Here is a 25744-nt window from a genome sequence, read left to right as displayed (position 1 = left end):
ATTATTTCACCGAAAAGCTCCTTGAATTTTACGTTGTAACACAACTTGATAATTTGGTTTCTGCTTTATTCTTTCAGGCTACCCTACAGTAGTGAAAACTAATATATTGATCCGAAGCATGGGACCAGTTTCTGAATTGGATATGGTAAGTTCATTACATTGCGCACATATACACTATTTTGAACGTGAATATTTGAGGAAATTTATAGCAAAGATTTGCGAAGTAAAGCCCCGTTTCCATTACCACAAATTTGCCGTACAACATGACGCGCAGCATGCGACGTGGCATGTTCCAAACATTTGTTGAAATGGAAACTGTCTGCAACATGCCTCGGCGCAAATGCCGGGGACAAAATTGCCCCAAACGATTTTGACGCACAAAATGCGCCGCGGACAATGGAAACAGCCTGCAGCAAGTTCCTGGGGCACGGGCATGCGCACTAGAGTAGAAACAGACGACGCGACTACAACCACGTGCTCCCTGTTCGGACTGAAGCGGCGTCACGACACAACGTCCTGTTATTTGAGTGTAGTTGGTTGTGTAGTTGTACGTGAGTGTTTGTTTTGTGGACAATATGGAGTGGTCGAAAGATAAAGTAGTAAAACTTAAAGAGCAATATGAACAAGAGTCAGTGTTGTGGAATGTCACTAGTTCGACCAAAACCACAAAACCCGTCATAGCTGTATTGTCCATCTTTACACAAGTTAAATCACCTCCAAATTTTAACAATACAAGAGAAGAAACACTGAACTACTCTCAAGCACTGCACACGCTACATTGCGGCCCTGCACTCCAGTGTTGTTGCGGGCGTATTTTGTAGTAGTAGTTTTGAATTGGAAACAGTGCACTAAATGACGCGCAACATAGGCCGGCGCATGTTGCGCGTCATGAGTCTGGAACTTGTCAGAATGGAAACGTAGCTTTACAATGCGTATTCACTTCTAACCTAAGAAATAAACAGAAAAAACGGGTCACCGAAATGGATATAAGAAAACGAAATATTTCAATAATTTGCTCTCTGGAAATCAACAAAACATTCCGGAACACGAAGTACAAACTTTGAAGTTTACACAGGAAGCGAGCTTAAGATCTTCGCTGTAAGACTTTCTAAAAATTGGCTGTTGTGTTGTATTAGTAAATTAGTATATTAGTAAATACACTTACAATAAATTAATTTGTATTTTACCTTTAGTATATTAAAATAATTTAGTGCTTGTTTTCTATTTTGATTAATTATCAAACGGACGAATCCAAACGCATATGTAGGCATAGTCAGATTATATTCGGAACATCTCCAGCTTACTGCACGAGTGTAGCTCCTAGCGAGCCTACCAACAGCGTAGTGTGTGAGCAAGGGGGCTAATGATAGGTGCTGGGCTGAGGTGACGTCAGCGGCTCACTTGTTTATTGGATGCTTCGAGAGCCATGACTCGATCTCAAGCCGAAAACGCAGAAGCGCGTGAGATGTTGTGAAATTAATCTCACCGTACTCACATGGCCAGTATTTCACTTGCGCGCATGCGGTTACTTATCATTACCCACTTTTTTTTAATGTTGTGATTGTGATGTTACAACTCGTAATACCTAGAACTGAAACGATTTTGCGCGGAACGTGCTTCCCTGCATGCGTTCCACTTGTAGCCGTCACACCTATTTGGCTACTGGTCATTGGACTCGTCCAGTTTGCGCATGTGTTTTAATGGTCGCGACTAACTTATCTTATTTTCCATGAATTACGGTTCAAATGGAATTACAGCTTTACGGAATTACGGTTCACCGAATTATCTTTGTCTTTTCCCAAGGTAGTAAGTGGGACTTTATGATCCAAACAGCTAGTGACATGTAAATCAATGCTAAATAAGATTTCTGTTTTGGTGAATGCAGGACTACTCGATGGATTGCTACTTCCGCCAGTATTGGAGAGACGCAAGACTCAGTTTTCCTGGACCACTGAAAAATCTCAGCCTCAGTATCAAGATGCTGGAGAGGATTTGGAAGCCTGATACCTACTTCCACAACGGGAAGAACTCATACGTTCACACCATAACTGTTCCTAACAAGCTTCTACGTATCAACGATGATGGCGAAATCCTCTATTCCATACGGTTAGTTCAATGCATGTATGTGCCTTTCTGTTACATACAGGGTACAGTACGTTACTAAATTGCAATTCGTTAAAGATCTTCTTGAATCATCCTGTATTTCAAGTGTGCTAAATGCAAGTCTGAAATGAGTTTCTTTCGATCACATTAGAATTTTTGGTAAAGTAGAAATTAAAATAGTTTGCAGTACCTAAATTGATTCATTTCAAGAATATGAATATTTAACATTTTTATTGAAAAAATAGTGAACGAAGCTATCATAAGGGTGCACGACACATTGTTACTTGTGTCATACAAGTCATGTTACTACAGTAGGAAATTGTTAAAGCACACGGGAACAGAGGCATACCTGTTCGCGTTGTCAATGAATAGGATCATAATTTGATAGTTCTGGCCTAAACATCATGTTATGCAATATTCAAGGTTCTTTTCTTGTGCATAACAAAGTACGTACAAATTCTAGTTCTCATTTCTGTTCTTTGTTTGAGTTTAAGTTTCAAGTCTACTTTATGCACAGAAAGGCTAATCAGGATTGTTCACGTTCTCAAGTACCCTGCACCGAGCAATTTTCTTATAAGTCTCTCTCTCTCTCTCTCTCTTTTACCAGGTCCAACGTGTAGCACAACTGGAGAATGGATGAAATTGTGCATAACATCAAATCTTGAAAATATAATTGCTGGAGAAATGATGTGATATGACTTGTCTTAATCCAAATCTGGTTTCAGTGGATAGATTCATCTCAGAATCTTTTAAATGTTCCATGAAATGAAATCGATGTTCCATGAAATGAAATGGATGTTCCATGCAATGAAATCGATGTTGATCAGTTCAATCTAAGAATTACAAGAATTTCGTTGTGTGATAACAGGCAGTGCAAAGACAAGATTATCAATCTATTAACTATCAATAATAATTTATTACGATAAAATAGTTTACCAAACAAAAATAGTAAAGCCATTTCCTGTGCTTTACCGCGCAATGAAGGCATTCAGGCAATTTAGAGATAGTGTCCTACATATTCTGGATCTCGGTCGTATTGCGGATGGTGTGATCGGTATCACACTTTGGTCGTCTCTTCGAAGGCCGAGAGATACAAGGACATTGCCGGAAAGCTCACCACCTAAGAACAACCGCTCTGGGAATAAATCCCGGGTCTCTCACGCGATATCGGCTCCTAAACATAGTAAAATTACTTATTAAATGTAATTCCATAGATATCTAATCGAATTCCAGGAATGGTCAGCATCACAGGATTTTTGGTATGCACATAGAAAATACTAGCATTGGACCTTTAACTAAAACAGCGCTTTTTCTTCCCTGCCTTTACTGTATTTATAAAAAGTAGAATTCTGTGAAGTGAAATTACGACCTCAGATAATAATTTTACGTTTCTTCCTGCCTCCGCAGAACGATCGAAACGAATAGAATTCGAACCCAGGGCCAACCGCCACACCACAGAAATCTGCAAGATAACATGCCTCACAAAATCACCCGCGGGAAATCCTACTTCCCATTCAGCTACTCCTGGTAAAAGCATGTGGCCATTTCATTTCGCACGCTTGAGCATCACTGGAGAAGAATCTCCCTGTGAGATGCCTTCCCAGCATCCCTCCCAGGAGGGATATTGCAAGGAGCAGGCTGTTCTGCTCGATCGGCGATGTCGCCAGGACATTCCGGAAGCACCGTAAAGATGGAGAAGAAGAAATGAAGACGTGGCGAGAGTCACTGTCCGAGACTGAGAATGGAAAATAACAATTCACTTCCGTGGCCTCAGCAGCTGATAAGATTGTGTGGCGGCAGTTTCTTCTGAAGAGTAGAGCATCGTCTCGCGAAAGCCCGCTTGTGCATAACGAGTAACGACCAATGAGCACTGGCTTGCAACAACATGACTCGTTACCTTGGTAACTGTCACAAACGATGACAACAAGATTACAGTAATAGCTTAGTAATAGTACTATTAACAGCTTGAAAACCCAAACTACATATGATATGTGGGATATACCTATAGTGAAACTCTGAGTCTATACTCTGTCCCAGCTAACTCTGGAGCAGGAGAACGAAAACAAGTCTCTCCGCAAGTAGTGACGCGAGACGGCGCCACCAATGAACACGTGAGAGGGACAGAATTGCGTGGAGAGGTGGAAAACGACTGCAGTTACCAGCCTTCGAGCAGTGTGTTCTGCTTCGCTCTGGCCACTAGATTTCCCCCTCTTCTCTGACGCTATGCGCAGCCTGGCTCCACAGTTAGCTGGGACAGAGTATAGTTACACTTTCCAACTCGTGGCTCCTCGATTTCACGGGAGCACCGTTACCACTCGCCATATGAAGGTCATACAATTTTGTTTTGTATACACCTTGATTAATTATTGCAAGAAGTATCTTCTGCTTTAATTGTATCAAAGTGTATTGATTTATAAATACATAGTATATCTATGATAATATATCTCTACTACATATCCACCATGAATTTTATTAGCCATTAACTCAAAAACTAGAATATAAATACAGGGATTTGTTAAATATGAGCATCTGTAGTTGATGATGATAATGTTGAACAATTAATATGTCAGAAAACCTCATAATTTGTAAGCAGTCATAAAATTGATCCACGAAGCACGTGATTCAACTTAAACCATTCCATTTCTATTCTAGGTTAACAATTAAAGCCAAGTGCCCGATGGAGCTGAGGAACTTCCCTATGGACAGCCAATCGTGCCCTCTTATTTTAGGAAGTTGTAAGTAACGAATGAAAGATTCGCTCACGTTTTATAAGATATTCCAGTATGACACTTACTTTCTGCGTTACTAGTTTTTGGTTAATTTATTAATGTATTAGGAGACACAAATGGGGTCTTGAAAAGAACAGGAATACTGGTAGAATTTTCAATGGGTCAGTGTATTTTTCACTCATGAAGTTACAAGGCATTGGATTAATTGATTTCGTGTTTTAAGTCCACTTTATGCACAGTAAGACTAATCGGGACTGGCGTACAATTTAAAGTGGAATCTGAACCACTATGTGCCTCCTCCGGGTATCGAACCCGACAAGGCATTGGAGAATGTCATGGTTGACGGGACGTTGGTTGCGAGGAGTGGTATGTGAATGTGGTGGGGGTGTATTGAGGCGACGATTGAAGGACAAGAATTGGAAGAATATGGTAGGTGAGAATGCTAAAAGGGATTTCGGTAACTAAAATCGAATGTCTTCTACTAGGTTGCACCCCCGAGAAGGTCAAATAGGTGTCCTCAGCAATATCAAGCCTAGATATTGCCTATTTTCCGGTGGAAGCAAGTAAATGTTAGAGGCCTGGCCACACATGTCAAGGGATGGTTCAGAAACGAAGGTTTTCCGACTCAACGGCAATAATTGGATTTTTATAGCAAATTTTCAATGGTAGCTTCTACTGCAACCGTAGAGTTAAGCAACACACATAACGCCCTGCAGGGAAAGGAGTATTTCAGGATATAGGTGTCCCATTTTTATTGCCGCTGACTGTACGTCGCCTTTTCCGCTATTAATACAACAGAAATGAATGTAACAAGAGTGGGCATGGAAATTCTCACCAGGAAAGGTGAAAGTAGTGTTGTTGAATTTTATGTAGTCTACATGTAGTCGCACACTATGGATTGATTCATTTCTTTTATTTTACTTCTCTTTTCTGTCACTTTTGCATAATCGCGAAGATGACGATAAGTGATATGATGACATTGATGGAGGGACACTCACAAAGAACACCCATGCCGGGATTCGAACCGGGACCCCTGATGTCGTAGCGCTGTAGCGGTTTTCATACTATCGCTTTGCGTGTAGATGCACATGAATGGTGGTGATAAAATGCAAATGTTGTATTTTCCATTACATAGCATGAGAACATTATAACCACATTTCCGAGCTTTTTCGATACGAAATTCATCGCGTCCAATGCAGCCGTGGGAAAGAATCACTCAGGCAGTTGTCTGCGAACAGGACCTTCCTTTCACAGCTGACAAACAACAGTGTGAAATATTCACCTGCAGAGAGCAGTGGGTGAGTGGCAGGCAGCTGCACGTGTCAACGCCTGCTAGTTCTGAGAATAAGTAATCCGTCTCTGGCATGACTTTTGCATGAGGATTCGACTGCCACGTCATGCAGCGGAAACCTCGTGATCTCTGTTTATCTCCGGAAAATACAGCGTGAGCACAAAAACACTCCCTGGTTTCAAGATGTCATAAAATTAATAGTTACTTGAATATTTTGATAAAATTGATATCCAAAGCTCAGTTAACTCAAAATATTTAAATATATTTCTTTTCAGAATCGCTAGTTGTGAATTCGGTAGTTAGAGGGCAGCAACATCGAAAATGGTGTTCACTCCGCAGCAAAGAAGCTGGTGCGTGTTAGAATTTGTCAAAACAAGCAGTGTTGTGAGAGTGCAGCGTGCATTTAAACGGAAGTTTAATGTTGATCCACCTACACACAAATCCATTCTGCAGTGGCATAAAACATTTGTTGAGAGGGGATGCATTTGTGATCAAAGAAAAGAACATTCTGTCCGACCGTACATCTCTGAGGAAATTGTGGAGCGTGTACGAGGAGCCTTTGTTCGCAGTCCCAGAAAATCAACACGTCAAGCCAGCAGGCAGTTGCAGGTGCCACAAACTGCCGTAAGCAAGATTTTACGGAAGCGTTTGCGTTTTCACCCGTACCGGCTGCAATTGGTTCAAAAGTTATATCCACAAGACAAGGTAAAGCGACGTGAGTTTTGCGAGACTATCCACACTTTAATGGAGGATGATGAAACCTTTCTGACAAAGATGATTTTTAGTGATGAGGCGACCTTCCACTTGAGTGGAAAAGTGAACAGGCATAATGTTAGGATCTGGGGAAGCGAGCATCCGCATGCCACTCTTGATGTGGAACGTGACTCACCCAAGGTGAATGTTTTTTGTGCAGTGTCAGAGCGTCGAGTGTACGGTCCGTTCTTCTTTGAGGGGCCAACAATCACAGGTGAAAGCTACTTAACAATGCTACGTGACTGGTTAATTCCTCAACTTGCTGCAGAGAGAGGTGACTACATTCTACAACAAGATGGAGCGCCCCCACACTGGCATCAAATTGTACGCAGCTTTCTGAATGACAACCTCCCACACCGTTGGATAGGAGGAGCTGGACCCAATGATCAAAATCTATGCAAATGACCCCCACGATCACCGGACATGACAGTTTGTGACTTTTTCCTTTGGGGGTTCGTGAAGGACCAGGTCTATGTAGCTCCACTACCCACAACCTTGAATCATCTTCAGGAACGCATCAGTACAGCTGTCAACTTCATCACACCGGATACGCTTGAGAAGGTGTGGTTGGAGCTGGATTATCGTCTCGATGTTTCCCGCGTAACAGGTGGCGCGCACATTGAGCATTTGTAATTCCAATGAACACCACGAAAACTTTATGAGTTTTTATAACTACTGTGAACATTTCTGTAGAATACTACTTTTGGTATTAAAGTTATACCTTTCAAAACCAGGAAGTGTTTTTGTTCTCACGCTTATTTCAAAAATATAGAAGTCTCTTTCATCCCAGGAATCATGTTCAGAGTGGCTACAATGTGTATAATAGTGATTTTGTATTTATATTGTAAACATGCTTATATTTTGTGTCTTTTTATAAAGCGTTGCTTTCTCATATTCTTGGCTAATCGCGACTATGAGGATTAGTGGTGATTAAAATGATTTTTTAAAGAAACACTCACAAGAACACCCTTTCCCGGACCAGACTCAAACCCGAGAACTTCGATGGCGAGATCGAAAGTGTCGACCAGTTAACGCTCTCGGCCATCAAGCCACCTTTTATTTGTATCTTGAGAAATAATTTAAAGTAGTTTTTGCTCTCTCCCTCTCTATGTCTTCCTCCGTTTCTGTGTACACTACAGTTTTAAAATGAGACAGTAGAGATGAAACGAAAATGAAAAAGAAATAGCTATCTATTTGTCTTTGTAGCCATTTATAATATTGAAAAGGAAACATCCAAAATCGGATGTTCCTTGTTAGTTTTAACTAGTTTTGATAAATAGAAAAATTCGTTTCATGTTGCACATTCCAGTTTCGAAAAAAACACATACTTGCTACTATGTTTATTAATATATTTCATCCTGGTCAACAGAAGTTCTAGATTGTCATTAACATTATTTCAAAACAACAGAATGGCCAACTGGAACGTGTTCGTGAACGTGAAAGTTTGCAAGCATCAATAAAAACGTTTTCATTCTGTAGGGTCACACTTTCTTAATGGCGCGTCCTCACTATGCCAGTTGGCAAGGCCGCACGCAAAAGCCGAGCAAGTGGGTACGTGTTGTCGATTCCAACCCGACTAGTAGCGGCATTCTTCAAAGGAAATCGTGCTGATGCTCGAAGTGGGGGACGCACCGAGTGGAGCCGAGCCTATCTGGCAGGTTAGGGAAGGGTTAGGTCTTGTTTCTTCAACTTTTGATGGAATGGAGTGGACGGACTCGCAAGTTATAGCATTATAGAAATATAAAACATATATATGTAACATATAACTTATTTTAAACCTTGAAAACACACTTTATTGTTTTTTTGCAAATGTTTAAAAACACAGTGTTGTAACGATTTCTTAAGACTTGTTTTTTTTTTTTTAAAAAAAATTCATTCAATCCGTGTCATTTTGTTTATTGTGCACAGAAGTCTGTTCAGTGGCTGAAAATATATATTCAGTTAACAAAGAAACATATCGTAATGACTGCACGGGGGACACGTTTCAATACACCTGGCTCTGTTTTCTTTCATTTTTCCTCTACAACATTTATAAAATTGAATAGCATATGCATGAAACAGATTTGTTCCGCACTGGACATACTGCACATAGTTGTTAATCAAGGACGTATTTAAGGGGATCCGGACCCCCGCCCCCCCCGAAAGGCTTACCAAGTACAACAATTAAATAATGAAATAATGAAAATATATTTGTTTAATCTAGGGTTATTTACTTCTGCCAAACTTTTTGGAAGGCAAGGATTATATTGGGATCACACGACTTTGTATGACAGTAACACAGAAGATTTATTCAAGATTTATAACTACTTACAATAACATGCATAAAATATTACCAGGAACCTTACTTTCCGTCATCTGGATCTAACATCCTTTTTTTATGTTCAACTGTTTATCTACTATTTGACATTAATTTCCTTCTTCCTTGCCAGGACTTTGTTTTATATAAATTTTGCCGACGTAAGCTATAGACAATGAATAAGTGCTGTTATATCACAATTCTTATGCCGTCCTTTTACCTATCCATGTAATAGATATATAATATTAATTTGAATATTTGAATTAATACTATTTGAATTAATACTATTTTAATTAAATATAATTATTTTAGTTAAAACCTTATTATTATTATTATTTTGAGACACTTGGTTTGGATCTCCCCAGAAACATATTTTTAGATGCATTGTTAATGTCGGTATTTTGTTGCATTCACGATGAATGTTCGTATTTCGAAAAACAGAGTAGCTAGCATGTGGTTAGTGTGGATTAGTTTATCCTTCTCGAACAGCTTGCATCCGAGATTTAAAAGTAGCGTAAATAGTTATTTTAGGAAGTTAATCAGGTGTTTACTTTATGACTAGAGACACAGTCATTCCTTGGATGATTAACAGATTTCCTATTAATCATCATTTTAGCATTGTTTTAAACTCTTAATTTGTTCAAAACATGTTTAAAACAAAAAAAAACTGTTTTGTTTCTTTCATTTTAAAAACACAAATTTTGTCAACCGTGTTTGTTGTGCATTTTCATGGAGTATTTCATGTGTGCTGCCAAAAAGCCGTCGAACCTGCTAGTGTCGTAGAGGCTTGAGCATTTTACATTATACTCAGTAAATCACAGTTCTACTTCACAGCAAATTATGAAATAACAATAATGTATATAGTTCAAAATCACAACACTGTTCTCTGATGAGTATACTTATTATTTGCACTGAATAAATACATTAAATTATGCACCAATTACTATGATTCGAACTATATGCAAAACGTTCTTGTTATCTTCTTTCACTTGTTTCTTACAACTGGTTGCTACGCAACAAAACAGTATGCTATATCATTTCTTTCTTTTTCTTTTACACAAGAAGTGATTATACATTTTACAATTTGAAAACAGTCACAACATTCTCCCTCTTTAGGAGAAAAATTTTAGAACGTTGGTTTTAAAATTTTTAGATAACATGAAAAATTACAATGAAAACAAACTTTCTCATGACATACATATTGTCATTAATTAACACAGAAAATATTTAAAACATATCATAATTATTTAAAATATATTAACATTTCTTAATAAAAGGCTGTTGAAATCTTTTGAAATTACTTAAGTTTACATAATTCGTACTTTCTTTCCTGACTACAATTGAATTTCTTTAAATTGGATACATTATGTGTTTGTACAGTTCCCTTTCCATCCAAAGATAACAGTTCACAACAGTTACCATTGGCTTCTTTAACTAAATATGGACCAAGCCACAAGTTCATAAATTTGTGTATTCGTTTACACTCAGCACTGCTTTGTCCATGGTTTTTAACTAATACTATATCATTTGTCTCTATCCTTGTGTATCTATCTTTAGGCTTGATTTTATATTTTTCCTTCAAACGAGATTTGGCAATTAAACATTTATATTTCCAAGGAACTGCTTTCAATGTCTCAGGCCAATCAATTTGTTTTAAAATAGGATCTCTTATTTCATAATGCAAAAATAATTCATTTGGAGTGTATCCTGTTACTTCAGATACGGAGTTATTTTATAGTCCTAAAACAAAACTTAAATATTTTGACCAATGTTCATGACTTTTACTTATGTACAGTCTTAATAATCTAATTAACTCCTTGTTGTTATGTTCAATAGGATTGGCGAACGGAGAATAAACTGAAGTTGTGATATGCCTTGTTTTAAATTCTTCCACAAAAGTTTTCCATTCTTGTGACTTAAATTGCGAACCATTATCAGACAGTAGACTATTACATACAGGATAATGATAAAAATATTGCAGTTTAAATTTATTAATTACTTCTCTAGATGTTGCTTTCCTTAAAGGATATGCCATAAGAAACTTAGACATTACGTCTATCACAGTCAATATAAATGTGTAACTTTGAGATTTCGAAAGTGGTCCTATCAAATCAACTGAAATCAAATAATGTGGACTGGTAGAATAAACGTGTAAATCATCCTTTTCATTTTTCAAAACAGCTTGTTTAGTTCTGGCGCAAGTGAAACAATTATTGAAATACTGTTTAATACTGAAGTTCATCTTTGGCCAATAATATAATTTCTTACATTTACTGAAAACCTTTCTATATCCAAAATGTCCTTGCAAATCATGCAGTTTATGTAAGATTTTCGGTATTAATGAAACTGGCGCAACTAATCTCCAATTATCTTCAGAAACACATTTTAAAAATAAAATGCTATGTTGGAAAGCATACTGAGTCTTACAAGACTTGAAAAGATTTCCGTTCTCAATCTTCTGAATTAAAGCACAACAATATGCGCCACGATGTTGAGACTCCTTCCAGAATTCCAAAATATCTTCTTCAATAATATCCAATTTTAAGTTATTAATAAACAATTCGGATAAAGAAATATTTCCTGTAGTAGTATCGGGATATCGACTTAAGGTGTCAGCCGCTTGATTGTTTACTCCAGAAACATGGTGGATATCATAATCAAAACCTTGCAGTTTTAAACACCATCTATTTAAACGTGGATTTAAAGTTCTTGCTGACTCCAGCAAAGAAAGAGATTTGTGATCTGTGAACAATTAATTTTAGTTCCGGCTACATAAATATAAAATTTCTCAAAACCAAAAATAATTGCTAAACATTCGATTTCATGTGTACTGTAAGATAACTAATTACCTACCACGAAGGACTCTATTTGCATATTGAATAATCCTGGGATTATCTTCTGGTGTCTCTCCATTTTGCCATAAAATACCTCCAATACCTTTCTTTGAACCATCTACATTTATGTTAAAAGGTTTAGAAAAATTAGGCTGTGCTAAAGCTTCTGGAGATATAACCAAATCACGTAACCTTTCAAAAGCTTCTACATGCACTTCCTTCCACGTCCAGAGAATATTCGACTTTAGAAGTTCATAAAGTGGATGGGCAACTTCTGCAAATTTATTCACGAATTTTCTTCTCCAGTTAACTAAACCCAAGAATTTTCGAAGTGACCTTTTGTTATTTGGTGTTGGCAAATTTATTATAGCAGAATTCTTGCTGCTATCTACCTTAATTTCATTTCCAGAAACAATATGTCCAAGAAAAGCAATTTAGAAGCAAATTTGCACTTTGAAAACTTGATGGACATATTAACATCTTTCAATTTTTGCAGAACACCTCCCAGGTGTGTTAAATGCTCCTGCCAAGTTTTACTAAAGATCAAGAGATCGTCTAAATAGCAAACAACAAAGTTGTTGAATTCTCTCGTGAAAATTTTGTTCATCCTGTCTTGAAAAATGGACACAGCAGATCGTATGCTGAAGGGAAGATATCGAAATAAATATTGTGTACCACGATATGTGAAAGCAGTATAAAGATGTGATTCTGGAGTTAATGGGATCTGGAAATAGCCACACGATAAATCAATAGAAGAGAAATATTTTCATCCCAAAAATCGTTGTAACATTTCATGAATTGGTTCAACTCTAACTTGAGGACTGATGACATGCTTATTCAAATTTCTAAAATCCACTACTGGTCTCCATAAACCACCTTGTTTTGGCACAATGTGTAGAGGATTTAAATATGGGGAAGATTCTTGATACTGTATATAATACCCCAACTTTCCCATTTGGCGAGTTCATCTTCTAAATTCTTTCTCCTAGAAATTGGTATAGGATAAGGTGCCGTGGCAATAGGTACGTCACTGTCTAACTGTATCTTATATAGTTCTACCTTGGCATGTCTTGGTTTGTCAGAAAATTGTTCGTGATAATTCCATAAGAGTGAAAATAAATCACGTTTCTGTGAATCACCGATATCTACAATTGCAAATACTTTCTCGTGAATATCCCTCTGAGAAGGCATAAAATTTGCTTCAATATCTAACATATGTACATATTTTAACATCCTACATGACTGGAATTCATTCTCAGTTATGTCAGTATTGTGCTTCCCATCAGATACAAGCTTGTCAGATTCAACACTTATCGCATTAGAATCCTTATTATCTAATGTTCTACACACTTGCTTTCCTGATGAAGTTATTAAACTTATATTCTGATTCCTAAAATCCACAATTGCTTTGTACTTTCGTAAGAAAGGAACACCTAAAATAATGTGTGCATTAAGTTCTTTTAAAATGAAAAATTCCATTGGAAAGTATTCGCTGTCAATCTGAATATTTATCGTCTTACAACCGACAATTTTGCACTTTTTATTTCCAGCAAATCCACATAATCTAATGTAATCCACCTTGTGCAACGTAAGATTACCAATACATGATGATATCTTACACCAAACCTCATAATTCATAACATTTGCTTGGCTACTACAAACTATTATACAAATGATAGGAAATTGACATATAATTCCATGTACAATTGGAACTTCTGTTAAAGGTATAGGAATATCTTCATCGTTAATAACCCAGTCAGGTTCATCCTCAAACCATTCTAACAAAAAATTAATTTGCAAGTTACTTAATGCATTTTCATTAGAAAATTGCATAGAATCACAAACATTAAATAAATCATTAGACTCTTCCTTGTGCCTCTTGTAGGTAGTGCAGAGGGAAAGAGGCTCTTCCGACTGCCACTTTAAATTAAAGTAGACTTCCTCTCCAAATGCTGTTGCCTAGCATCATTAAATTGTAAAGACTGGACACCAGAAGTTGGATTTTGAGTCAAATTAGGATTTACACCAGTATTAGATGTACTCGTCATTATATTACTTTGCATATTGCTGGGCTGATTCCTCATTCTATCACTCACCACTGGCACATCTCGATTTTGTGGTGGACAGTTTTCGTAAACAGAGGGAAGCAAAGATCTGTTACTATTAAAGTAACCATTCCTAGAAAATCTGTAATTAGGCTGCCTAAAATTAAGACCATTATCTTGTCTGGAATTCTCATTCTGGATATTTCTATTATTATTACGGTAAAACCTGCCAGTATTGTAAAAATTCCTAGGAAACATCTGATTTCTATTTCGTCGGAAATTTCCAAAATTAATAGCATTACTTTCATTATATCTTGAACTCATACATTGATTTACATTGTCTGAACTATTTTCAACAGAGGCACCCAAATTATCAGAAGGCAGAGTTTGAGTAGAAGAAGAACTAGTACTTCTTGTCGTACATTTAATCTTTGATGTTCATTCTTCTTAAGACCTTTGTTAGACTTGTCGCAATCTAAATCTTCAGGTAAATGCATAAGTCGTTTCATACTAGTTGTAATAACATCTAATTTACGAAGCATATTTGTAAGCTCATCCATCGTCTGAACACTATGACAAGCGATATTGTTAGCAACATTATCAGGCAACTGGCTCATTATCAATTGTATAACATCAACATCATTCGGATTGTTCACTAAATTACAATATGTGGAATGTGTTTTTAGTGCAAAGGTTTCTAAACTTCCATGTGCATTTTGGTCGTATTTTTGATTCCTTAAAACAGCTAACTGTGACTGTAACATTTCAGGTGAAGCAAACTGTTGAATAAACTTACTTTCGAAATCAGTATAAGAACAGAAATATCTTTTGTGTGTTCTAAACCAATAAGCTGCTCAGGTATCAGCAGGCACTCCTATCAGATCTAACGTTGAGTTTAATTGTTCCATGTATTCTCTTGCAGATTGCGTTTCAACTCGACCTGAGAACTTTGGTAATAAAGACAATTCATTTAACTTCAAATGTCTATCTTTCCTCATGTACAAGGGCAAAGAATCAGAGTTCGGTCTTGCAATACAATCTTCTTGAAAATTATGTGCACCATTACAATTTTCTATTCCATTCACAAATGCACTATCATGAATGTTTGGTGACTGTTGATTACCAGCAAAATATATGCAAGGGTAAGAACGATTAAACAGTTTCCTTCTAGACTTATCGTTATCATTATGAGAATTAAATGCTCTCTGTGTATTATTGATTCTTGAAGCTGTGTTATCAGACCTGTCTGGATGAATTTGAGTATAATTAGTAGAACCGGAACACCAAGTGCAAGGATAGTTTGTGTAATTCAAATTACAATATCCTCCATAACTGCGGAAGTCCTCTGGCCTACCTAACATATTTGATGTTGTTTCAGGAAATGCGTTATTCGAGGAAACATCAATGTTATTCTCAGTTTGTACTCTGTGTTCGTTTAAAATACAACTAGATCTATTCATACAAGAGCAATTAGAATTTACTTGCGTCTTTCTAGCATTATGTAAACTAGATTGTTAGACATTTTGCTTCCAACTTACATGCTTAAGATGCGGTTCGCCTACATAAAACGTCTTTACTTTAGTATCCGTAGAGTTAATAGAACTTCCATCTGAATCACTCAAACCATAATCATGATTATGACCAGTTCCAGAATCACGCCTTACATTTAATCTTCTCGATTGGCGATTTGCAACATTATCAATACCATGAACTTGAGTGTTCGTATTAGAACATTTGTTATGAGAAGTACCTGTAACAGTACAATCAGCACCACCATAATTTACATTAACTGGTTTCTGCATATTATTCTCAATGACATCAACAAATTAATTAAAATTAAAATAATTTCAAATTATTATCATACTGATTAACAATTTCGAAACACTGTGAAACCTTAGAATCGAATGTTTCAACTTGCGAACAACAATCATCAAATCCACATTTGAGTTTACCTATATTGTCTTTTGCACCTTGCAAAGAACCTTCAATTTCATTTATTTGTTTCTCACGATGATCTTGTGTACTAAGAATGTCTGATATTTTACAGTCATATTTCGCATGCTTTCTTGAAACTTCTGGTTTAATTCTTCATTTGAACTTACACACGTTTCTGCTAAGGATTCGATTCTTATTGCTACATCAGAAGCCAACATGTCTATATGGTTATTGACCTGCTTAAAATCAAAATTCATAGATTCAATTTTAGACTGTAATTCGTCATTAGAAGCTTCAATTTTGGATTTCAACTCTTCGTTGGAAGCTTCAAGCTGAGATTTTAATTCTTTCTTGGAATCCTCAAGCTGAGATTTTAATTCTTCGCTGGAAAATTTCAATTCTCTATTGGAAGCTTCAAGCTCAGATTTTAATTCTTTGTTGGAATCTTCAAGCTGAGATTTTAATTCTTTACTAGAATTAACTACCACGAACTGAATGCTCTTGATTGTTTCTAGCAGATCGTTAAAATTAGGACCAATACTCTCTTTGTAAGCTGACAATTCATATGGATTATAACTAGGTTCACAAGATGTACAAAAGTAATTCTCTACCGTAGTAGAATAAATAGACCAATGAACAACTGACAACTTAAGACAAGAAAAGTGAAACCATGAAAGACATTTATAGCACTGAACAAATCTGATGTCAGCTTTCGTATCACCACAACATTCCACCTTGCGAGTACTGGTATCAGTCTTATCATCAGAATTAACTTCTTGACCTTGAACGTTTGTAAACGTTGCTAGATATGTGCCCTCGTATTGCAAAGCAGTTTTCTTTCTGCTACGAGATTTAGATGAATCTCTGGAAGACATTTTTCATTAATGAAAAAAAAACTTACACACACTTAAATACTTGAATATCAATCAAATGCAGTTAGAATCCGCTTCAATCCCAGACCTACTGAGATTATATTTCACATCATTTATCCGAAGAACTACTTAACTTCAGAGTCCTGTCACACGGTCGCCACTTTTTGCTAGTGTCGTAGAGGCTTGAGCATTTTACATTATACTCAGTAAATCACTGTTCTACTTCACAGCAAATTATGAAATAACAATAATGTATATAGTTCAAAATCACAACACTGTTCTCTGATGAGTATACTTATTATTTGCACTGAATAAATACATTAAATTATGCACCAATTACTATGATTCGAACTATATGCAAAACGTTCTTGTTATCTCCTTTCACTTGTTTCTTACAACTGGTTGCTACGCAACAAAACAGTATGCTATATCATTTCTTTCTTTTTCTTTTACACAAGGAGTGATTATACCACAGATTAATAAGATCGCTTACTTCCTATCTCTCCTTTGTAATCTGTGCGTATACCAAATCGGGCATGTGGAGCCACCCTACGGCTGTTTCGAAACGTAAAGCGTTGTCATAGCAACCTCTCTGCCAATCATATCTTACTCTTGGCAGTGACAGTTGAATGCGTCTCAGCGCAATGATCCGCTCACCCCACCCTTCCATTCCTGCTTTTATTTTCTGCTAATAATTCGGGACATATCTCGTAAGGTCGAATTAATTATTTTATTTAAGTGCATAAAAATGTTCTACTAGGATAAATACCATTGAATGATTTCTACATCTAAGTTACGAGATATACAGAATTAGTAGCCCAGAAGCACAACATAGGAAAATAATTTCAAGTTCCTGAAATTCCAGCACGTAAATCATTCCGTTGTGCATGAAATATGGTCCGTGTATTATCTGTGGTAATAAGTATTTTTATTTCGTATTCTCCCTATTATGCGTTCCTTTTCTGACATTTTGGGCAAATCGCGATTTTATCTTGTGTAAACTGTACGGCGATTACTTTGTTCGTAGATCAATGCGTTTTACCCCTCCCTCGGCGTTGTTTATTTAGCGTCGCATTTTTCCAATTTTAGGCTAATCGCGACGATGCTATGAAAAATTGATGGCACAAAGAAAGCTCTAACAGGGATTCAAACCCAGGCCCCCTGCATTAACTGAACAATGATATTTATCCTTGTAGAACATTTTTAAGCACTTAAATAAAATAAATACTACGACCTTACGAGATATGTCCGAATTATTAGCAGAAAATAAAAGCAGGAATGGAAGGGTGGGGTGAGCGGATCATTGCGCTACCCAAAGTGTTCTAAAGGGCGCTCGAGCCTTGTTGCAACATTTCCCAAATTATCTCTTTCTCTTCAAAATAATTGCTGCACAGTTTAACGTGGGTGGCAATCTGCAGGATACAAAAGAAAAGGTAAAGTGCTCCCCTGTGCATAGCACCACGCCATGAAGGCGTATAGGGGGTGTGGGGGTAACGTCTCACACTTTCTTGATCCGGTCGTGAGTGGGGGTGATGTGATCAGCATCACGCCCCTGACCGCCTTTACCCCCCAGGGTTTCCCCCAGGTACCCATGTTATTCGACGCTGGGTGGGCGCCGGGGCCGCTTCCACCGTTAGAAAAGTTCCCGGATTTGAACCGGCCGGGGATCGAACCCGGGACCTTGAGCATGGTAGTCAGACGCGTTACCGACTTTTTTTTTTATTACTATTATTACAAATTACATTTTATATGAACATGGTTAAAAATAAGATACCTTCTTTTTATTCATATACAACCTTTAGGAAATTTGCATAATTCTTTCTATTATAAACAATAGTGTTTTGCATTAATTCTTGTTGTAAGAAATCTTTAAAATTACATGCGTACTTAATATTTATGCAGTTTAAAGTATAGTAAATAGAATTGCTAATAAGCCATTGTACTGCATTCCATTTGGTCTTAGGATAATACTTAAAATCTGGTATTATTACAGTCTGTGTCGTATAATTAGCTGTTGATGTACGACATATTCTACTTAACATGTTTCGTAATTGTTGCCACATGGTACTTGCGTGACGACATTTAGATATTCTGTGTTCTATTGTATCTTCCTCATTGCACACATTACATAATGACGTGTCACTGAATTGAAGTCGATGTCTTTTACTTTTGGTATCATATTTATCATGTACTAATATGTACCATAAGGATTGAACCTTGTTAGTTAAATGTTTCGCCCAAACATTCGTCCATACTATGTTCCATTCCTTATTGGGAGTTTGTTGCTCTACTTTCGTTGACTGCGTATTTAGGTCAAGTTCCTGGCGATACAAGTCATTGACTTGTAGGTTCGCTATCGTACTTCCTGCTCCCAGTCTGTACACACATTCTGCAATAGAAGGTAAAAGATAAGCAAAGTTTTTCGGGATAGCTGCTGTGTGCATTGGCAAGGTCAAGGGAATTTTATCGAGGATCGATCGTAGCACTATCGCTGTGTAGCTATCTGGTTGTTGTATAAGCATCTGTAGATTACGCGTGTTGAACAATGCCGCTGCTTTCCATTCCACGTGCATTAGTCCCAATCCACCTGCCGTTCGCTGTTGCACTGCAGTGTTATAAGCCACTCTGAAAACCTGACCTTGCCACAGGAAATACGTAGCTAGCGATCGTAAACGTGTTGCAAAACTTCTTGACAAAGGGAAGAGTGCTGCAACAAACCAAACTTTTGCGAATATGTATCTGTTTAAATAATGCACTCGTGATATAAGCGATAATTTTCTTAACACATTGGTTTTAATCAAACCTTGTATGTTATTAATTATTGTTTCAAAATTTATATTGATCGTCGATTGTAATTTATTCTGAAAAACTATCCCCAATATTCTTACTTTATCTTTGGTTACAATTTCACGTCCATATGTTAAGATTGTTTGCTTTCCCAGTGGCAACAAATACGATTTTTTATAATTAATTTTTGCACCTGATATTTGCATGTATTCATTTAGACAGACTATAACTTCCTCATAATCAGTCTTCGAATTAATGAAGGCTGTTACATCGTCCATATACCCACATACATGTAAGTTATTTTGACAATATCTCAGAGATGACAATTTTGTTTGAATTATGTTCAGAAAAGGTGATAACGATAACATGAAGAGATATGAACTTAACGGGGATCCTTGTAAGACTCCTCTTTTCACCTGTATTGTCGATGTTAGGAACCCATTAACAAGTACCTTAATATATATATTTCTAGTTAATAGTTGTACCCAACTAATAAATTTGTCACCAAATCCAAGCTTTTGTAAAACTAATTTTAAGTATTTATGGCTAACATAATCAAATGCAGATGCAAAGTCAAGCGTAAAAATAGCTGCGTCAGTGTCATTCTTCTCTTCATATGTTGCTATTATATCTCTAGTTATCATTAATGCTTGGTGTATGGTGCCAACACTTGGCATTCCATATTGTGTGTTACCTACTAACAATGACATATATGGTTTTAACCTATTTGATATTATTTTTGTTAAGATTTTATACTCAACATTCATTAGATTAATTGGTCTGTATTCATTAATTGTTATCGGTTTCTTTACCTTAGGTATTAAAACAGTCACTCCAGTACTACAATTTTTTCCTATCTTAATTTTGTGAAATACCTCTTGAACCCACTTAGTTACTGTGGGTCCTATAGTAGGCCATATCTTTTTATAACCTTCGCTTGTAATACCATCGATACCTGGTGATACATTTCCACGTAAGCTGAAAACCGCTTTAGTTATTTCATCCTGAGTAAACTCTTTTTCTAATATATTTCTATCTTCATCCTGAAGTATTGTGGGTATATTATTTATTATTATGTTGCCCTCTATTATGTCGATCGTTTCTGTTTCAAATTTTTGTTGAAAATGTTCCTTTATTACTTGTTTAATTTCAGATTGCATTATAATTTCTTTCTCATGTTTGTCTTTAATTTTGTTCATAATTTTTCTCTGACCTCTATTTCGTTCTTGTTTTATATGATATAATGTGGTTGTTTCTCCGTGATCAAAGGGCTGTACCTTACTTCTTACTTGAATACCTTTTATTTTGTTTCTATGGAATCCTAATAATATCGCCTGAACATGCTTAATTTTATCTTGTACTGACTTACCTTGCAATACTTGATATTTTAATTCATGCAAAACACTATAGTAAAAATTGTACATACTATTTCTGTCTTGATATTTTTGTTTTCCATAGTTTTTACAAAGTTTTTGGAATTCTACTTTAAAGCAACTCTCCCACCACTCCACAAGATTTGTCTTATAAGTAATTTTTGTTGACCACGTCTTCCATTTTTCTTGAAAACGTACTATGAATTCCTTGTCTTGAATCAATGCATTATTTAAATGCCAGAAACCTGGCCCTCTACAAGTATTATCTGAATCTATTTTGATCCTAACGATATATGCAAAATGGTCTGTAAAGCAAATTGGGAAAGTTTGCACATTAGAAACATGGTGCTTAATATTATTAGATACATAAATTCTATCAATGCGCGAGGCATGATTTGGTTTGATGTACGTATAACCTTCTTCATTTCCTTTAACATATTCCCATGTATCAACTAATTGTAATCCATCTATTAATGCCTTTAAAGTTGGGGAGTAGTTGTAACCTGGTTTTTGATCAATGATTCTTAGAACTGAATTAAAATCACCTCCTAAGATGATAGATGTAATATTACCACTTAATTCCGCCGCCACGTCTTCTAGAAAGAAGTGGTTCCGCTGTGTTCTGTTTTGTGAACCAGACGGTGCGTAAATATTACAAAGTTTTATTCCATTTAATATTGCTGTTATTATTCTTCCTGAATAGTAACATTGTACCTGTTGTATCGGTATTCCTTTACGAATGTAGAGAGCTGTACCATGATTTTGTGGAGTAAAATTATTATACACATCATATATGTTACCGTCTTCTAAATATGGAGTTCCAATTTCTTGCAAAAAGGCTATGTCCACATATGCTTTTTTAAGGAAGTCTAGTAAAGCTTCCTGCTTAATTTTACTACACGACTTATTATAATTAATAGTAGCTACTGTATAGGTCAACATATTATGAATGTATAATGAAAAACTAAGGATTACATGTGTATATATATATAAATATATATAGAATTATAAGAAAATACTTTTTTCCAGTTCATTTTACCTTAATCTTATTTTGGCTATATATGCAATATTTCACACCAATTATTAAGGCCAAACTATTTATTAAATTATTGTTTTGATTTACTTAAATCACCTACCCTTCGCCTAGATCTTCTTTTCGCTAAGTTCATGTCGCTCACTTTCGCCGCACTTTTAGTCCGTTTTTTTTGTACCAGTTACATTTTCCACTACCATTTTCATATTTACACTACTACTCTCACTATCTTCATCAGTAATCAACTCACTATCCATATCGTCTCCCATTGCGTTTTGTTGTTCTTCCTGTCTTTCTGCTGTTTTCTGTTCCTTAATGTCATTGGTGCGTACCACGCCATCCTCTACGATTACTTCTCTCACTGATTCCGGTTTGGAGTTTTCTTCCTTAGTTACCAAACATGGTGTACCACCATCTTCCTCTGGGATCTCCGAAGCCGCCACTGCCACTTCTGCTTCTTTCGTAGTGTCTTCTACGGGGTTGGTAGGTGTGTCGTCCTTCTGGGGGTTAGGGTGTCTTTCTGTGTGTATTTCAGTTGATTCCAGCCGATTCTCAAGGCTAGTAGAAGGTGTTTCACTGGATGGAACTTCTTGGTATGGTCCCTCTCGTTGTTGCACCACTTGACTGTAGTTTCGTCCTTGCCTGAGCGGAACTCTCAGGACAGTGGGTTGACGAAGGTCGCACATCCTACGTTCGTGACCAGGCTGGTGACAAATCTGGCACGTCCGTTGCTGTCCATCATAGATAACGTGACACTGAAACGAGCGTATTACTAGAAACGAAGGTATTGGTTTTGTGACTTCCATTTTAGCCACTCGCACTCCATTATACACTGGGTATCGAAAGTTCCCCGACCATTGTTCTTTGTCTACGCTATCGACAGTTCCAAATTCTCGCAGTTTTTCTTTCACGCTATCATCGTCCATTTCCAATGGGAGATTAAAGACACGCACAAATTTCACTTCCCTTCCCGCATCTTCTAATGACACTTTCACACTATTGCCATCAGCGTAACGAAACTCCGTGTCAGCCCCATGTTGTTCTAATAGTTTTCTCATTGTCGCTTCTCTCACAAATTTAATATACACACAACGCAAAATTGTCGGGAGTTGTATTCCCATCAATTCGTCAACATGCAGACGGAATTGTCCGTGAATAAATTCATGTATATCCGTTGCCCTCGGTTTAGGAGCATTCACTGGAAAGCTTATCTTTATCGTGTTTAACCTATTCATTTCGTTATTCTTACTTGCCACTATACTACTTACAAGTTAATCGATTTGTCTCTTATGTTACAAGTCCAATTTTTCAGACGTAGTTGACTCACTAGCTGCACTCGGGGAACGCACTACCAGAGAACGATATCAGCACGTCCAACACCCACGGCGTCCACCGAGGAACTACCGACTGAACCACCGCGGCCACAGCACACTTAATATCTGGAACTGTTTCTGGTGCCGTCACAGAATGTCTAGTATTAGAGGGGGATCGGCTGTAATTTTCTCCCTTGTGTACCATATTCAATCGCAAGATGTCAACACTTCTTATTTACCAACGTAGAAAATTCCATTCATCTGTCTATGGCCTCATAAAACGAAAGACAAATGCATCTACTTTCTCTGCAATTGATATCAGTGGAGTACCCTGAGAGGGGGAGATTTGATTACTTAAATGAAGCAAAATACAGAATACGAAGACATGCTAGGAATTATTCTCCGTGGAAACTAACTTTATGGAAATAATTTTTACATAAAGAGCGAACAGAATTCATAAATAACTAACCTTTCAGGATATGACAGAACACGAAAAAAAGACAGGTCTGGATTCCTCTTCTGACAGTTTTTACAATAAAAATCTGCACAATAAGCCATTGTTTTTATTTTTTGTTCTTCTACATCCTTATTAAAATAGTTAGTGTACGTCCATGACAGATCATATGGAACGATGTTACGTAGTGACTTTAAAAATACGATTTTTCTTATACATGTTTAAGAAGGGAAATGCATTTAATAAAATACAAAATCACGCACAAGTGATCATCATTGATTAATAGATACATAAACTAAATTTGTAATGAGAACATTAGGATTTGGCATCGATGGTGGTGCCGACTGGTAGCTGGTTAGTTCATGCACGAACAAATGAATTCTGAAATTTACCTTGTTCGGATTTTTGCACCAGTGCGGGAGGCCTGATTATACATTTTACAATTTGAAAACAGTCACAAACCAGAACCAGACTAATGCACGTCTCCACACCGCAGTCCTGTGGGGACGTCTATCGAGTTCGGCAAAGCAGAATTACTTTTGCGCGCGGCCTTGCCAGCTGGCATAGTGGGGCTGCGCCTTAAGCGTGACCTAATGACAGAGCCCCTTGGCAAGCCATGGCCCTCACTCAATGAGCTGTTGCGTTACCGAGTTTACATTGTGCACGTGCAAATTCTTCTACAACTTTCGGTAATGTTGCTATTGTTATAAAATATTAACTACAATTGTAAAGGACCACTACAACTATGGTTCACATATCATTGCAGACGCTTACACGTCCAAAGACCTGGTGTATCACTGGCAGAAGGGGAAGAGCGTGAGCTTCATTCCAGGAATGACACTGTCCCAGTTCGACCTCATCAGCAGCCCTCAGAGGAACCTCACCATCAGGAGGAAGGAAGGTACGAACAGACACATATCTCACTTCTAGTCATGCAAACCAGGCCCTTCCAGTTCGCTACACTTTCTAACAGCAGGTGTGGTGCAGGTGCATCCCAGTGTCAGGTTGGTGCAAGGAAATTGCGTTCAACCAAGTAGACGCTGAATGAAAGAATAGAGGTGTAGATTCAACAAATGTCTATCTGCTGCATTAAACGCACCAGGTTACCATAAAACACACCGTACACCGCTCTAGATACCAAATACACTACGTGACACCAAATCAACGAAGTACACGGCTCGGTAACGAACTAGAAGCGACAGTGCAGAGAGAGTCAAAAAGTGCAGCGAACTAGACGGGCCTACTATCAGCCTACAGATAGTAGGAAGAATAAAATGAACCCACAGACGAATGAGTAGTAGTTGGTAGACAATTCCTAAAGGCTCCGGTTGAATCCATGTGCGAATTGGAGAGCTTAATGCACCATTGTTTCAGTTATGTGTTCCAATGATACAGCTAGCGGTGGTCTCGTTCCCGTTCAAAATATACACAAAAAAAATGTAAAAACTATTAAAAATAGCTAAAAACAAATATTAAGCAACATATAAATAGGCCAGGGGCATATGTTATCCTGTGGGTTTTTGAATGAAGGGAATGTATATGTATGACTACCGGTAATACGTTGCTATGGACAGTATTTTATGTGCAGACTCTCCATGGTGGCCATTTTGGATTTCGGATGTCATGTACGGTCTCTGACACATTTTCCAGCAAAACACCTGTAGTAATACATGATTACATACCTCCAAATCAAGGCATCCACAATACACGTGTCTTCCATTCGTGCAAAACCACAATAAACTTACAAATGGTAAAAATGACTCCCAAAGAAGCTTAGGAGATATGATAGCTTCTCTTTGTTAATGTCTGCAGAGGCAGCCATCTTGGATGTATGACGTCACACAGGCCATACGCGACAATAGTAGGCATCAACAAAATATCACAGGCAGTAATTTCCCCTCCTTTTTATATGCCAGAATGTCAAGT

The 25744-nt window shown here is 37.2% G+C and overlaps 1 protein-coding gene across 1 annotated transcript in view; it reads left to right on the top strand.

Moving 5' to 3' along the window:
* Nucleotides 1–25744, top strand: part of LOC145985625 (gamma-aminobutyric acid receptor alpha-like) — a 58788-nt gene that overhangs the window by 5558 nt on the left and 27486 nt on the right. The window contains exons 2-5 of the mRNA XM_083119695.1: nt 78–145; nt 1886–2106; nt 4756–4838; nt 24585–24719. Coding sequence (XP_082975821.1) covers nt 78–145; nt 1886–2106; nt 4756–4838; nt 24585–24719 — 507 coding nt within the window. The remainder of the gene's footprint in view (nt 1–77; nt 146–1885; nt 2107–4755; nt 4839–24584; nt 24720–25744) is intronic.

This window comes from Lepisma saccharinum, chromosome 3 (genome assembly GCF_977018435.1).
Source record: "Lepisma saccharinum chromosome 3, izLepSacc3.1, whole genome shotgun sequence".
NCBI classification, from domain to species: Eukaryota; Metazoa; Arthropoda; class Insecta; order Zygentoma; family Lepismatidae; genus Lepisma; species Lepisma saccharinum.
The sequence above is the reverse complement of the archived record's forward strand: the minus strand, read 5'-3'. Positions and strand labels throughout refer to the sequence as shown.